Genomic DNA, 16,320 nt, shown 5'->3' on the forward strand with positions numbered 1-16,320 from the left:
TGGCATAGAGGTGCTGAGGCTGATGGTGTTTAGTGACATCACATACACATAGGTAACATGTCTTGTGATCCAGCTCAGGATTGTATAACTATAAGATGATCCCAAGTGGTGGCTGGTTTATATTGTTGAGCTGGACACACTCTTTTGGTAGTGTCTGGCTTGGAATTGAAGGTGAGGAATTTGGAAACTATAACTATGCCATGGACGAAACTGTTGGCTCCTTCTGATTTCAGGTTGAGGAGCATCTCCCTTGTCAAGGAAATAGATCTATTTTGAGGGTCTCTCTTCGGAAATTAATAGAACCTGAATATTTCCATTAGACTCTGAGGAAGAACATGGACATCTGTATCCTAAATCACTCAATCAGTGATGTTGAGAAACTTTTATAATGCTCCTTTATCCTCAAGTATCAATCATGTGGCCCCTCTACACAGGTCATCTTTCCCAGATTTGACTTCATGGGTTTCCTTGATTTACTCATGGCCTGTGAAAACCAAAGCAGGAAGGAAGATAGCTAGAGTGCTGGTGGCTGCTGTAAGAGATCCCAAAAAAGTCTGTTGATCTGTTATGGGTAGTGAACAGCCTAATCAATGAGTTGTCTGTGCTTAGTGACTGAATTGCATGCTTCCTGTTGTGAGGAAATTAGTAATTTTTATGTAAGAAGGGGGAAAGAATAAATTTACAGCTAATCAAGATGACAAAAACAGATCATTGTTAAAATATCAGAAGAAATATATCGTACAAAGGATCATTTGATTATTATTTTTTTAAGGATTACTTTGAGGTTGAGTCCAGTGGCTGTTTTCTAATGGCTGGTTGCATTTTTTCTAGGTAATTTACTTAAAGAAATCACCAGAAGAAGCATACAGAGCACTCTTATCTGGATCTAATCCACCATATCTTCCATTTAGGTATGTCTGCAAATGAAATATTACTTTGTTGAAATTTTTACTTTGAAACATGCCAAAAGTAAATTTTCTTGAGGCTTTTTAAAAGTGGTGAATGTGTGATGATGTAAAAATCATATGGTTACAAAAAGATTACTTCCCAAGAAATTCTTCTTTGACTTTTTGAGAGAACATTTGCTCCAAGATAGAACAATAAATCCATTTGGATTGAGAGCCTTGTTTAAGATGCATTTCAGTCTGAGAAAATCACTGCTGATGCATCTCTAATTAACTCTGACAACACTGTCATTCACAATTAATTTATTGGAAAGATAACTTGTTGCTAAAATTTTCCATGTTGTGCACCGAATTTTGCAAGTAACAGAAGCCATCTCAATCCATTTAATCCATTTCATCTACTGTATAAGTAGACTTATCAATTAAATTAATTTTACACAGGTGCATATTATCCCCATTTTAAAGGGGACACTGCAGCTCAGAGTTAATTACTTGTTTTCTTTTCCATTTTTTTATGGATAAATTAAATGAGGCAGTGTAGATAAATTTGCAGTGAGAGATTGAGAGTTAACCCCTGCTTTGTGTGTACATAATACAGTGCAAGGATTCTCAAAAATTTTCATAGTGTGGACCACACCTTACAAGAATTGTATGGACCACCTGCCCTCCCATTTCTGATCACAACAACTCCATGACAACTCTGGTAGGCTGTTACGTGCCAGCTGGCTCCAAGAGGCCACTAGGCAGCCTTAGATCTCCTCCCCTAGGGAATACCTCTGATTCAAAGGGACCTCTCTGCCTCTTCCGTAGCAGTTTAGGAGGCATTTGCAGGGCAAATATGTGCCTGCAAAACTCAACAGAGCATGTTGAAAGGGGGGCTGAATTTAGGGCTGTGTACACAGTGTAGCCTCGGGTGCATGATGGGTTGTGCTAGCTCCTGCAGCCACTCACTGGAGGAGAGTCAAACTGCCATCTCTCTGCTGGTGTCTGCTTGAATCAGGCTCTTGGACAAACAGTTGGGAAAAAACTAGAATAGTTGGATGAAATAGGGTTTTCTGAGGACCATTGTGGCTACAAAAACATCTTGATGACTTCATTACTAAAAGTACTTGGCATCAATTCAGTGAGCAGAGCTTTTGCGAGCTGTTTTGTACACACCTTGTATTTAGACATCTGCCAAAAATACAAAAAGTTTGCTGAGCTGCTGGCATCAAAATGCTGCTAAGCTGTTACTGTTTATAAAATTAATAAAGAGGCACTCAGCTGACCGCATAAAGAAACTTTTATACTTTTATACTCAAATGCCAGTGCTTGGTCACAGATACCCAACCTAAGAGGATGAGCAAGCTAAATCCAAAGATGAATATCTCCTTTCCAAAACTATAAAATAAGTTGCAATCCCCTTTCATTCCTCCTTTTTGAAGAAATCATTAGGGAGTAGTGGGAAACTCCAGACAAAGAAAAGAGGCTTAATTGTCAGGCTCTGAAATTCTAGAGGATCCTAGAACATAGACTGTCGTCATAGTCCCCAAGATTAGTGCAGCAGTGATAGAGATACAGTTATCTTTGCAGAAACAAACTCTTGTGACTCATCCATTTGAACCAAAAACTCCACAGACAAACATTCTGAAAACTGGTGACCTTCAAGATCCATGACAAATTCAAATGACTACTTAAAGATCCCTAGTTTCTGGGTTTTTGGTGAATGGCTCTGTGAGTCTGGCAGGAAGAACCATGGCAGCAATTCAGTAACCAGAAGCCAACTTTGTCTTAAGCTCTGACAGCAGATCAGTTATCCAAAGCAAATCCTCTGATTCCAGGTTCACAGAATTCTGTTCCAGGAGAAAAAAAATAAGGTAGTGGCTGAGAAACAAATGAAAGTGCTCACTCAGGGAATACAAGAAACTATTAAGACACTGTTATAAAGATAGAAGCTCATTTCATTCCTAACTACAGGAAAAAAAATACCAGAAAAAAAATCCAGTTATCCAATGGGTAAGATCTTGACGCAGAATACTAAGGGGAAATCCACATCCAGGAATGGACCAACACTTTTTTCCAGTCCAGGTAATCAGAATGAATTCAGCAGTGCTTGCCGCTGTCCAGAAATAGGCTATCCCAATTCTGAAATGCATCTGGTTCCAATCAACTTCACACAATTGGGTCTGGGAGCTACTGTGGCATAATTATTATCCTAGAGCATCCTGCTTTTCTACATCTCTTCCAAACACCACGTCTCTGGTAGATCATAGTATCAAAATTCCTTAGGGTAGCTCATCCTATCCAAACCAAAAGGCATGTTTTCCTACTGAGCTCTGTCCACAGTGCTACGAGTTCTTGTAACCCCTTCATTTGAACTAATGGCATTTAATTATCTATTTCTTTTACAAAAAGACATGCTTCATGGTCACAATCGTATTAGCAAGAAGAATCTCAAAAAATCTCTGTTCGTAGAAGAGATAAGCCTTAGGATACCGTCCATGAGGATAAAGTAGTTCTTTGATCACAAAGTCATTTATAACCAAGATTAACTTCACAAGAAATCATTCTTTCTTCTTCTCCAAAATTGCAGCACCCAAAGGAAAAACCATAGCATGTGTCACCTTTGAGAGTCTGTGAAAATCTGTTGTAGAACCAATCAATTCAAGAGAACTTCAATTTCTTCCCCCTCCCACTCCTGGGCCCAAAAGCATCCACTGCCAGCATACATAGGTAAATCAAGTGCATCCGCTATCACTGAAGTATATCAATTATACATAAACTGTTTCCAGAAAGAATCAGAGGCAAGTCAATACATTAGTAGCCTTCTGCTCAGGCAGACTGTCAGTTACCCCAGATAAAATCTGTTAATCTGTCACCTGGTCATCAATTGGCACTTTGATAAAGCTTGACCTGCGCTCCTCTGCAGAAATATCTTTGCCATGAGGTTTCTCCAAGCAGTGATCTTAAAATAGTATTACTAAATTTAGGGATGTGGAATCCTTTTTTTAATTCTTTCTTTCTTATGCCTTACTAAGTTTCCTTGGGCTTAATACATCCCAGATGTCTTAGTGTGGAAGAGATATGATCCAGAATGGAAAATATAGTAACTTCATAGCTTCCCTTAAGGGACAAACATTTCATCTACTTCACCCCATTCAAGATGTCTCTGGGTATCTATATGATGGCCTCGTTAGTAGATCAAATATAATTGCTCTGCACATGATTTCAACTGTAGTGTGTTTGTGTTACAGGTGGGTTGGTAGCATTGCTTGTGAAGTGTTGGGTAATCATAAGACCCTGTTTTCAGTTACTTAAACTGTGCTGAAGTTTAGCCATATGGGCTGAAATTTTTCCATACTCAGCCTCAGCGGGGTGATCAGAATGATTTAGGTGTTTTCCAAGAACAACGCTTCGGGGAATGCTTTCCCTATGTTAAAAAGTTCTGGTGACCTTTTGTTTGAGAAGCTCTAACACCTCCCTGCTTTGTAGCAGGGACGTGAGCTTTATATTGGGGATGTGCTTTCTATTGTTACTTTGAAAAGCCACCCATATTTGGCAAAGTTTTATAAGCCTTTGAAAAATTGCAGGCACATTCTCTCTAGAGATTTGCTAGAGCTTCACAACATATTTTCCTGAAGATTTTGTCCTTGCTGAACAGGATTTTCCGTTCAGTTGCTTTTTTGAGCTGTGTGGACCGGCAGTGCTGGGTCGAATGCAGAGGAGACGAGAGAGACCTTCCTGAGAAGCGGTGGGGGAAGAGGAAAGGGGCTGTTTGGAGTCTAACAGCGGAGAGGGAAGTTGGAACTGCAAGTTGGGGTTAGGACAGATGGACTGGCAGCTGGAGATGGGGATGAATTGGGAGCCGGGGGAGGAGGAGGCAGACATGGAGATCGGGCTATCAGCAGATAGTGGAAGAGACTGGAACTGTAATATATATTGTAGAGTGGAGGGGGGGTAATATGTACGTATAAAATATATAGATTCTGAAGAGACTATCCTATAGATACCCAGAACACTTCACTTCTCTCAGGTGGGCTGGGAAAGAAGTCAGTCCTAGAAGGGTTGCCAGTCCTTGATTTTTGGCTCATGTTTTTCCCCATTCACTCAGACATTTAGTCTTATGGACAAGATTGAATTTTGGTATTTGCAGGAAGAGACACTTTCAATGGGGAGGGGAGTCCCTCCTTAAAGGAAATTTTCTGTGAATTATCTCAGTGGTGTTCATTGCGTGTTGAATCAGATTCTGCCCAAATAGTTTGACATGATGATATTTTCATGATAGAGAATATCCCCGTGTAAGTAACTTAAAATGTCAGAATTTCTCAATGTAATGATGTAAAGAATGATGTCTGCATGTAGTTTCTTTAGTTAGGGGAAGTTTGGTATTATGACTTTTTTAAAATGTCTTCTGCACGCAAAAGACTGCATCCTGAAATAGCTTGGAGGTTGCAGGATCAACAGTTTATTTTAGGGGATGCTAAATCTGTGTCTCAGACTGATTTCTGAGAAACATTTAACTCAATAACCTAAAAAGGCTGTAATCAGCTTAGAACTTCAGCAATCATTTCATTTAAAGACTGCTTCAGCAAAATATTTTGGAAAAGTATCACTGTACCCTCTACTAGATCTATAAAAACATTTTTACAGTTGCAAACCTGCAGACAAAGCAGAAGCTCAGAGGGGCTTATAGTCATTACTGCTGCATTTGAGATATGTTTTCTTCTTGGCTGACTCATTTGCATCATATCCAGACCCTCTAATTTCTGAAGATCTGTTACTGAGGAAAGAGCCTAGACTCTTCCTTTTGGGGGAAAAAACAGTAACACCCATTGTATCATTCAGACATCCTGTTTCCTAGCGTAATCTTGAAGTTTAATATTTTCTTTACAACAGCAGGGAAATCCTTTTTGCAAAATTATTTTCTCTGGAAACATGTGGTGTTTTGTTCAAGAAAAAAGCCAAATATGTTTGTGTTACAGTAATTGCATCTGAAAACCTTGGTGATTTTTCTTTAACAAACACGGAGGAAAATTGAAATGCAAAAAGCAAAACTAAACTGTTTTTACAAAAGCAATTAAATAAGACACACTATGCAAAAGTTCAGTTTTTTTAGAGAGGATGACTTGTATTCAGTTGAATGTGCTATGAAAGCAGAGCATGCTGAATAAATATGTGAGATCTAATGTTTGTATTAATGTTTGTGAGTCCTACGCAAATTCCAGAGGTAGTTTGTCACAGTAATACCTCACATATTGATTAATATTTTTCATATTTTGAAAAACTATTAGTACAGTTTAACATCAAATAGCAATTGGTAATGACTTAAAAAAAAAAAAAAAAAAAAAAGCAAGGATGCACAATAATACAGTGAGTTGGCCACTTGAGATTGGAAGAGTTCTTTTGGGATGCCAACAATAAATTACCTGACAAGCAACAGAAATATAAGTTCATAGACTTAAGCAGCAAATGTCTGCCTGTTACCATTTCTTCTTTTATTGTTCTGATTTTAAGTGAAGTTAATTTTTCTTCATCCTTTAACCAGAACTTAATTAATGGACTATATAAAAGACAAGAAGAACGGACATTCGAACAGCTGCTGTACATTTCAAACACTAGGGGCTCCATGCCTGCAAATAAATATGTGCTCTTGGTTTTAAGTACATAGACCATTGAACATAGACCAGTGCGATTACTCACTTGCTTAAAACTAAGCACATGCATAAAACTTGTATGACTGGTGCCTCATTGTGGTAGCAGAGGACTTGCTTTTTAAGAGTGGGTAGTTTAGAGAAATGAAACTACAATATTGTATTTTGGATATTGTATTTCTATCTAAAGTTCTATTGTTACAAGTAACGATGACTAAAGGAAAGGTTACAGAAATTTTTTTTTTCTATTGTTTGTTAGTTTACCTTGTATATTTGACTGTGTTTGTGTACCTGTATTGCTATAAGGGTCAGAAACCTGGACCATCTTACAGGCAAACTTGGAGCAACTTAAGGCATTCCATATGAACTCTTAGCATCAAATCCTGAGCATGAAGTGTTTTGACTTTGTGTGAAGTGTCACAATCTTGCAAAGATTTCAGTCGCTCATTATATTCACAAGAAGTGCTGCATGTTCTTTGGCCATGTTGCTTAGAGGGACAAAACACCCCTGCACACTGTGCTCTGAAACTCTCCATTGATACATGAAGGAGTGATGTCCTGTGACCCTCGCCCATGAAGTTACCCCAGAGATTTGTGGATTCACATGTTTGAGCCAGATCTGGGAACATCAACATCATTGCATGACGTGGTGCAATACCTTCAACTCTGGTCTCTGGCTGGTGAAGCGGTCCTTATTAGACTGTGCATGTTTGATTTCTCTGTAGTGCCTTTTATTGTTTTGTTGATGTCCTATTTCATTTCCTGTCTCATGCACGAATGTAATGACATTGCCGCTACAGTATGTTCTGGGGGCGCTAACTTATATGCTTTTCCTCATGTTCTGCAAAAAGGCATTCGCCAGTAACCATAGCAGCAGAGATGAAAACTAAAGAGAGGAAGGCACATGTATAGAAAGCATAGGAAAGGAGCTGGTAGGCAAGTGGACAAATGAGAAGGATAAGGGTATATCCCAAGTAGGCGTAGTGGAATTATTCCTAGGCCCACGCAAAAGACCAATATAAAAATATCAGCAAGAAAGTCGAAAAATATGTATTTAAAATATTTTAAAATATTTTTTTAATTTCAGGGCATGCTATCTAAAGATGTCTTGTCATATAATTTAATTCTTCAAAAATTAGTCAATTTTTAAAAAATGCAAGCTTTCAAGCATCTTTTATTTCTCTTGGGGGTTTTTTAAGGACCTGATCTTGCAAACACTTAATTTCATGCTTAACATAAATGTATTTAGGGCCTTATTTTTATTCTGGTGGCACCCACAAGCCCCAGTGAGGATGGGGACTTGTGGTGCTAGTTGTTCATACAATGTATAGGCAGTGTTACCAGTCATGCTTATTATTAAGGTTGCCCGACACTTCCCTTTATAAGACTCTCTTTTCAGTTGCTTATAACTTTTTGGTCAGAAATTTTCCTTGCTGGGAGTCTGCCACAGACTGAATTTTTTTGGGAAAACTTAAGCTGAAGTGGTACAGCTGTTTTTGAGAGCAAGGCTAGAGGAAAACTTGTTTTTCAGTATTAAAAAAAATGTTGGCAACCTCTTCTTCAAAAAACACAACCTCCCCCTATGGTGTGGAGCAAGCATTTGAAATTTGGCAAGGGATGACCTTTGTATCAGGGTTGTGCCTTTTGCTGTGCCCATGACAATCTGCCCAAATTTGGCCAAGTTATAAGCCTTTCAAAAATTGCAGTTCACACATGCTCAGTAGACTTACTTGACTTCTAGCAGCTAAAATGTTTGATGATTTTACCCTCTTTGAGCATGCTCACAGCTCTGTGTGTCTAGCGCTGAGCAGATGCCACATGCACCATCCTCAGAGTAACTGAACATGCTGCACCTCAGGCCGACAGGGCCTAAGCTGGACTTCCCAAGGTATTGTGAAGACTGGAACTGAGAACAGGGAGCTGCTCTCTCCTGTGCTCTGTGTCCTTTTCTCTCTCCTTGCTGGCACCCAGATATCATGGAGGATGAAGCCCTCTGGTTTGAATGCAGAAGGACAAAATCTACAATGGCAGGAGGGAAGGAGTAGATTGGCACAAGGACTTTGGTGAGAGTGGGACTGGGAGCTGGGCAGGGAGGTGGGACTGGGTGCTGGGGTTGAGGGGAGGGAAAGGAGACTGGGACCAGGAACCAGTGGAGCGGGATGGGGTAATAGGGAGAGGGGACACCTCTCTGACAAGGAGCTGTGCTGCAGGGGGAGAACTGAAACTGATGGAGCAAAGAAACTGGGATGAGGGGCCAGGGAGGGAGAAGGGTGGGACAAGGTGCTGGAGAGGAAGAAAACTGAAATTGAGTGGGAAGTCTGGAGACTAGGACTGGAAGCTGGGGATGCGGAGGGAGGGGGAATCAGACTAGACAAGGAGGCTGGAGGTATGGGGGAGATATTGGGGACTCAAACAGTGAGAGAGTAGGATAAGAAGCCAGGGTAGGGAAGAGGCAGGACAGGGACAGGGCTGGGGAGGTCAAGTTTAGAAAATAAAAGGTAAACTCTGTGCTCAATAGAAAACATTCCTCTCTAGCACCTGGAATGGAATTCAAGATTCTTTGGTTTCACCATACTTCTGCTGTCAGCAGATGCCACTGCATTTCACAGATAGTCCCATCCCACTGTAATGCTCCACATAGTGGATAACAACCTTGTACTGGTATCAATTACTTTGTTAGCTCAAGTCACAGAGATCTGTCTGGTGGATCTGAAAGTTCTAGTCCTCCTGATGATCCATGTGGGTATCAGTGTGATGTGGCATGATGGAATTTGTTTCTTCAGTTGGCTTTACCCACATTTCTCTCTCTCTGGTGTACCATGGATCTCTGGTGGCCAGGGGCCAAGCCTGCATTTTCACCCTCACTCTCCCCCCAGGCCTCAACCCATCCTCCTCCTCCCCCCCTTGCACAGGGCAGAAGGGGTCCCTGGCTCCCACCAGACTGCACTGTCCCCCAGCTGCCCCAGGGAGAGAGGGTCTGTACCTTCAAGGGTGGGGACGGGACACACTGATTACCTCCTGCGCAGGGGACTCTCTGGCACTTGTTGCAGGCCAGACTCCACTACAGCCCCCACAACCCCATCTTTAAGCGCCGCACTGCACCTGCCTCTCCCACTCCAGCCCCACAGTCTGGCACCGGCTTGGGTGGGTGTCCTTGCACCCCAGCCAGGTGGTAGCAAAGGTTGGGATGAGCTCCTCCTGGTCAGCCACAGCTCCCCACCCTCCCTTCTGCCGCTGGGCTCCGTCCAGCTGCCCCTCAGAGCCTCTTGCACCCCTTGTGTGGTGTTAAGGGTTGGGTCGGCGCCCAGGGGCCTGGCCCTCCCCACCCCCTCCTCGGTACGCCACTGCATACACACTCTCTCAAAGATTACATTAAAAGTACATTATTAAGGCCAACTCAAGCAGTCACACATTAGGAAATTCCGGAATTAAGGCAGTCTGTGCCTTAATCCGTCCCTTTTGTGCATATGCATTATATTGTAGTATTTAATAACAGCACACTATTTTTCCACAGGACCCCTCCCTCTTTCACTGCACAGAATGAACAGTGCTTATTTAATGAGCAGCTAGTCAATATTGTTTTGTCCTTATCATTCAGTATGTGGCCCCATGTCCTATTTACAGCACAGTATTTAAATCCTGCACTGGCCGGGGGGGAGCTCATGCTGATTCATTATCAATAGAAAATACATTAAATAGTTTAGAAACAGTCTGACAGATGTCAAAGTAGTTATATATGAGGAATCATCATTGATTCGACAGTGTTTCTAGTGCGGTTCTGCAAGGATCGTACAAAGCCCGTTGCTATTCAACGTTTTTCATCGGCAATCTAGAAGTAAATATTAAATCACTGCTAATAAAATTTGTGGATGTCAAAGATTGGTGGAGTGGTAAAAAATTACGAGGAAAGGGCAGTCATACAGAGCTATTGGATCACTTGTTAAGCTGGGCTCATTTAAATAAATTGCACTTTAATACAGCCAAAAGTCAAGTTCTACAGCTAAGAACAAGCAAAGCAGGCCATGCCTACAGAATGGGGGACTATTATCCTGGAAAGGAATGACCCTGAAAAGGATTTAGGGGTCATAGTGGATGAGCAACTTAATCAAAGTTCCTTGTGCAAAAGAGGCTAATGTGATTCTTGAATATATACAGAGGAGGTAGTGAGTAGGAGGAGGAAGGTGATTTTATTCTTCATATGGCATTAGTAAGATTAATACAGAAATACTGCATCCGGTTTTGGTGTCGACATTTTAAAAGGGATTTTTGAAAAATTCAATACGATGCAGAAAAAGAGTCTCACAGTTATTCAAGGGCTGGAGAAAATGCTTTGCAGTGAGAGTCTTACATTCTCTTCATTTTACCAAAAGAAGATTGACTTAATAGCCTAGAAGTACCTCCTACAGGGAGAAAATACCAGTAGCTAAAGGGCTCTTTGGTGTAGAGGAGAAAGGCATAACAAAAAACAGTGGTAGGAAACTGAAGAGAGACAAATTCAAATTAGAAATAAGGCACACATTTTTAACAGTGTGGGTGATCAACCATTGGAATTAACTACCCAGGGAATCGGTGCACATCTCATGAGGTCTTCAAATCAAGGTGTGGTTTCCTGAGCCAGGAAAAGCATAGAGAGAGAGTCCTGTGAGCAGGATGATAATCCCATCCTGGAGGAAAGTGTGAATACTCCTTTTATTGACAGTAAAAGATGAAGTGAAGAATAGCTATTTTGACTTGACAAATTATTCTCTGCAAAGTATTTTGTTTTCTCTTGATGGAAGTAATGTTGGCTATGGTCACTTACCTGGATGACCTTTGTTATATTCAAAACTTTCATCAAATCAGATAGAAATGACATTTTAACCTTTGTCTGTGGAGGAATTTGAGGGCTTTCTAGATGTGATGTGACAGCCAGCATGGTGCAGAACAAGAGTCCCGTCTCTCTGTGAGCAGTAATCTTCTAAGTGCTGCATAGCTAACTTGGTGAAGAGCACTAATGCTTTCCTTTTGCAATTATATTTTGTTCCATTTTCTGTTTTAAGGATAGGAAAGATGTGTAATAGAGACTAAAACATCACAGGCTAGCACCGAAAACCAGAAGTAGGATAGTTTAGCTGAGATGTTCTATTATTCTATATGAGGCTGGTTCTATTCATGTGTTGGTTGTTAGCTATAAAAAGCCTTTGTAGTCTTGGTCTACTAGATCAAGATATCCACTCGCTCTTCACATTATAGTACAGCTTCATTCGGTTTTTCTTCCACCAAATAAGATTCCATACACAATGTCTTTTTGTGAGAGATGATCTTACTTAAAGTCAAAGGGTGTGTCAGTAATATTTCTTGTGAGGTTTTGCTGCTTGCTCTATAAACCTCTTGGGCTCAGTTTCTTCTCTTCTGATAGTTAGTTCTACAGATGACTTATCTCCACCTCTCATGGGCTACTTTCTGAGCTCAGACTATATTGTCGTGGATGGGTTGTTAATGGAGGGCTGGTCTCTGCTGTAGCTGGAACTCCTATCTGTTAAAGGCCTTAGTGATTAGGCACAAGATTTTGACTTGGCACAAAAAAGGAACTAGATGATGCACAGAACTGATATATCAAGTCTACCTTTTTCCTGCTGAAGAATCAGACTTCTGCTTTCTGCTCAAGCTGGATTTTTTTTGTATTGCCTCCAACTTTATACAGTAACTCACAAGAGTCATACCTGAAAGCGAATACCTGAGTAACAGCGACCAAATCCTAATCTGAGGAAAGAGTATAATTTATCCTTGACATATGTTTCTTATTTCATTGAACCTTAATATGGTGCTCAGCTGATGTGAGCTACTGTTGCACTGCTTTTTCTGCATGTGTGTAAAGTGCGAGTGTGCTTAAAAACACTGAATGTGAATACTGGTTTCTAAGGAAAAAAATTCATTCCATTTCCAAAATAGTCCGAAAGAACAGAGCCATATTACACACTGACAGTAAAATTTAAACCACTGCAAAATATGCTACTTGAGACTACTGTTGAAGACCACTCAAACTTCAGCTAGTGCAGAATGCAGAGGCCTACTTATTTATTCGGCATGGAACATATACCAACTTAATTATTTTCTTTGCACTTGCAACTAATCAGTTTCCAAATATTAATTTTCATCTAAATTTCTGGATTTGGAGACCGTAAGCTCTCAGAAAAAGGCTTTTGATATTGGAATTCCCACTTTTTCCCCACCTCTTCCAATTTGGCATACTGAAAAAAACTAAATTTGTTGAATTTCAGGGCATGCTAAATAAGTAGTATGAGTTTATTTTGTAGCTGGGGTGTTCTATTTTAAGTTAACAACAAAACAAATGAACATAAAGTTGAATGTTGATGGGCTATATTTATACAAATAAAGAAGCCTTTTGTTTTAGCTCAGTAGGCAATACATTTCTGAAGTGCAAATGAAGTGAATAAAGCCAATAATTTTTGGAGGGAGGGGGTTTCTGAGAACTTTAAAATTAGTCATATTGGTTTTATTGACTAATGAAAAAAGATAGTGGGGGAAAGTGAGATTTTATTCTAATAATTAGTGGAATTTAAGTTGTATCTATAGCCTTTTTGTTGCACCGATACTTGATTACAGAAAATTGTAAGAGGTTTGCTATAATATTATGGGTCTTTTCGATTTACATGACTCTTATCTTCCCTTGGCATTCAAGAGTGGCTTTATTGGCACATTGTTGCTATGAAAGGGTTACCTAGTGGTGTTGTAGCCTGGTTAATAGTAAATCTCAAAGACACTTATTCTAAATCTCCTGGGCTTGCCAGAACTTGCTGGCTTCTTGTTTCAATCATTTTGAAAGTGATAGGAATTTCAAATACTAGAAAACTTCAAGTCCATGATGCCTTCTTTCTTGTATAATCAAGTAAAGGACTGTATACATGGATTTCATCTGTTTTTAACAGTTTGACAAAAAGGTGGTTTGAACGTATGTTTGAGACGGTTTTTGAGTTTGTGAAGCTAATTTTATATTTATTTGTTTCTAATTTTAGTGGTAGAGCACATTTTTCCCTAAGGGAACATAAAAGATTACCTTTTTTCCCACAAATTTTTTTCCCCACATTTTGTAAAAACATCAATTAAAGTTTGAAACAGCAATTCAGTTTGTTTAGTAAACCCTGTAAAACCATTAATGACCTTTTTCTTTTCTCTTTGTGTACCAAGGAATGGTCTTTCTAAAGATCCTCTTATGAGGTCAGTCTACACTAGCTAGGTTTAATATCAGCCTACCTGAAATCAGAATTGGAACCTTAATGGTCACAAATAGGCTGTGGTGTTAGCGCATCATTAGGATGAATCTAAGTTGAGCTGAGAAGATTACAACAAAATACATGGACGGATCTTACAAAGGTGGTTGTGGTCGGAAGTACAAGACAGTGTCTTACTTGGCATTTCTGCTGTCTATGCACATTCAGGCAGATATTACCATTTATTTATAAATCCTGACAGTCTCACCTGTGTGACTCTTGAGCTTGATTCTTTTCTGATTTATGCATTATCAACAGAATTGTTAAAATAAGTTCCATTTTCACAATCATTAACTCCAGTTACAAGGTGCAAACCAGACAACGCAATTTGAGTTTTCAACACCTGCATGAGTTTGCAGGGCTCACATCTACAAAAATGTTTTCACCTGGAAGCTGTGCAGATTTGAACATGAGTTCAATGGAGAGCCATAAATATTGAATCTGTTTCCTTTCTAGTCATTTTTTTTTTTAAAGTAGAACAGCACCTTAAATCTGGAATTTCCTACATTTATTTTTGCTAAAAAGAGGTTTTGTTTGTAAATGCTTGCAGTCTAGGGGTTTAGAGCAAAGCTGCACTTATTCCCTTTTACATTTTTATTGGGCCTTTCATTCCTATGCATTCCATAGTACTTTACATATAATACACAGAGCATCACTGAAATGCAGTCATATCTGGGATGCAGGATAGACCTTAGTAGGGGAGGTGGTAGAGCCTCAGGAATCTGGGGAAAAAACAGTTTTCACGAAAACTGCCATGGAACCTTTAAAGTCCCAGGAAGAACATTCAGAAGCTCAGTCTTTAAGATTACATCTGGAAGGTCCCCACAGAGCTGCTTGGTACTCAACTGGCCTACGTTATCTCAAAAGGAGAAGGGTGGGTTGACCTTGCTGGGATTTGAAATTCATGTTCCAGGGAAGCTGATTATTTTCATCCTGTGATTTAGACCATTAAGCCATTCCTTTCATTTGTCAGTTTGTCTAAATGAATTGATGGTTTAAAATTAAAAGGTTTCAAAGTTCCAAATGGATAATTTTTTTTATTCTATAAAAATTGAAACACAGGCACAGCAGTTATCCACTGTACAGAGCTGTGCTCCTCAGTATGTATATTAAAATTCATCTTCTAATAGCTGTTAATAGAAATAATTGACAATGTGTGGTCATTAGTTAATAGGGAGGGAGGTAGCTTCATGATTTTTTTTTTTTTTTTAAATCTCTCCATAGAACAGGTAGCTGTCTGGAAATTAGTTCATACTTTTCACAGCTGCCTCTGCTTGTCAGGTTTGTTAAGAAGGCAGATAATTTATATCTACTCTTATCTTGTGTCTGAAAAACAGGAAACACTCCAATTCCTATTTTCTGACAGAATTGCATGGTGTTCCTCCCTTGGCACTGGTATGAGGTACATGGTGGCTATTAATTTTGCTCTCTCCATTTTGATCTTTGATCCTAGCTTTCTCTTGTTTTCTTTTTCTTTCACAATTTCATTGTCAGGATGAAGAAATGCTGAGAGTAATTAAACATTTTATTCCGAGAACACTTTCATACGACTTTGTTTAGGAATTGAATCTTTAGATTGAGTGTGTTGCTCTAACTGTAGTTAGTTGCATGAGGTTAGATTTAGAAACATAGGAATTTCCTTATCAGATAAGACAGACCAGACATCTTTCTGCTCAGTAATTCTGTCTCAGGGACTTTTATCACATAATTCAGAAAAGGGTGCAAAAGACCTCTTCAGCAGACAGTTAAGGAACCAACCTGACTATACGGAACATAATGCTGTCCTGAAGCATCAGATTGTCTCTTCTAAATTTTTGCTTTACCTAACTATGGATGTTCTGATTAATCAATAGAAATGTCTCAATTACATTGACCTAGTGCAAGTGTGGCTGAGGCAAATGGTTATTTCCTTTTAATCTCTTATGAGAATGATCCTAGGTGAATGTGCTTTCTGCAGCTGTATGTGGCAGAGTCCTCATTTGGCAGAAAAGGTGTGGGGGTAGGAAGAGGGAAGTTTACCCAGAGGGAGCAGGAAGCTGCTGACCCAGGTTGTGGAGGCAGGGTGGGGAGGGTCATTGCTCTTCCAGCTCACCAGAAGTGGGGGTATTTATACCCTGGGCAATCCCAGAGAAGCTGTCTTTTTCCTGGATCAGGCTGTCAGTACCCATAGCGCTCACCCATGAAATCTAAAAAAGGACTGGGTTCCTTCATGATCTACAGTGGGCATTATACTAGTCACCCCTTTTTCCTTGGGGACTGGAGAAAATTTTTTTCCCCATTGCCAGATTGGCGAAGGGATGGGTTTTTCACTTTCCCCACAGCAGGTTTGGGAAAGGGGATTAAAGTGTAATATCATTATGGAAGGGATATGCTAATTGGATAAAATACATTGGGAAAGGATTAAAGGAAAGGGTCCCTTAAGGGAGCTGAGGAAGAGGAGTTTGAGGTGCCTGGTACAGGGGGAGCCAGCCCCCCCTTTTTCCTAGCACCCTTAACTCTCTTACAAAGGGAGGG

At 39.9% G+C, this 16,320-nt stretch overlaps 1 protein-coding gene across 3 annotated transcripts in view; it reads left to right on the plus strand.

Moving 5' to 3' along the window:
• Positions 1-16,320, plus strand: part of CDC14A (cell division cycle 14A) — a 102,100-nt gene that overhangs the window by 39,740 nt on the left and 46,040 nt on the right. For all 3 annotated transcript variants that reach the window (XM_067538369.1, XM_067538367.1, XM_067538368.1), the window contains exon 5: positions 832-911. In XM_067538369.1, coding sequence (XP_067394470.1) covers positions 832-911 — 80 coding nt within the window. The remainder of the gene's footprint in view (positions 1-831; positions 912-16,320) is intronic.

This window comes from Emydura macquarii, unplaced genomic scaffold, assembly GCF_026122565.2.
Source record: "Emydura macquarii macquarii isolate MOO-44397 ecotype Brisbane River unplaced genomic scaffold, CSIRO-AGI_Emac_v2 contig_480, whole genome shotgun sequence".
Classification (NCBI taxonomy): Eukaryota; Metazoa; Chordata; order Testudines; family Chelidae; genus Emydura; species Emydura macquarii.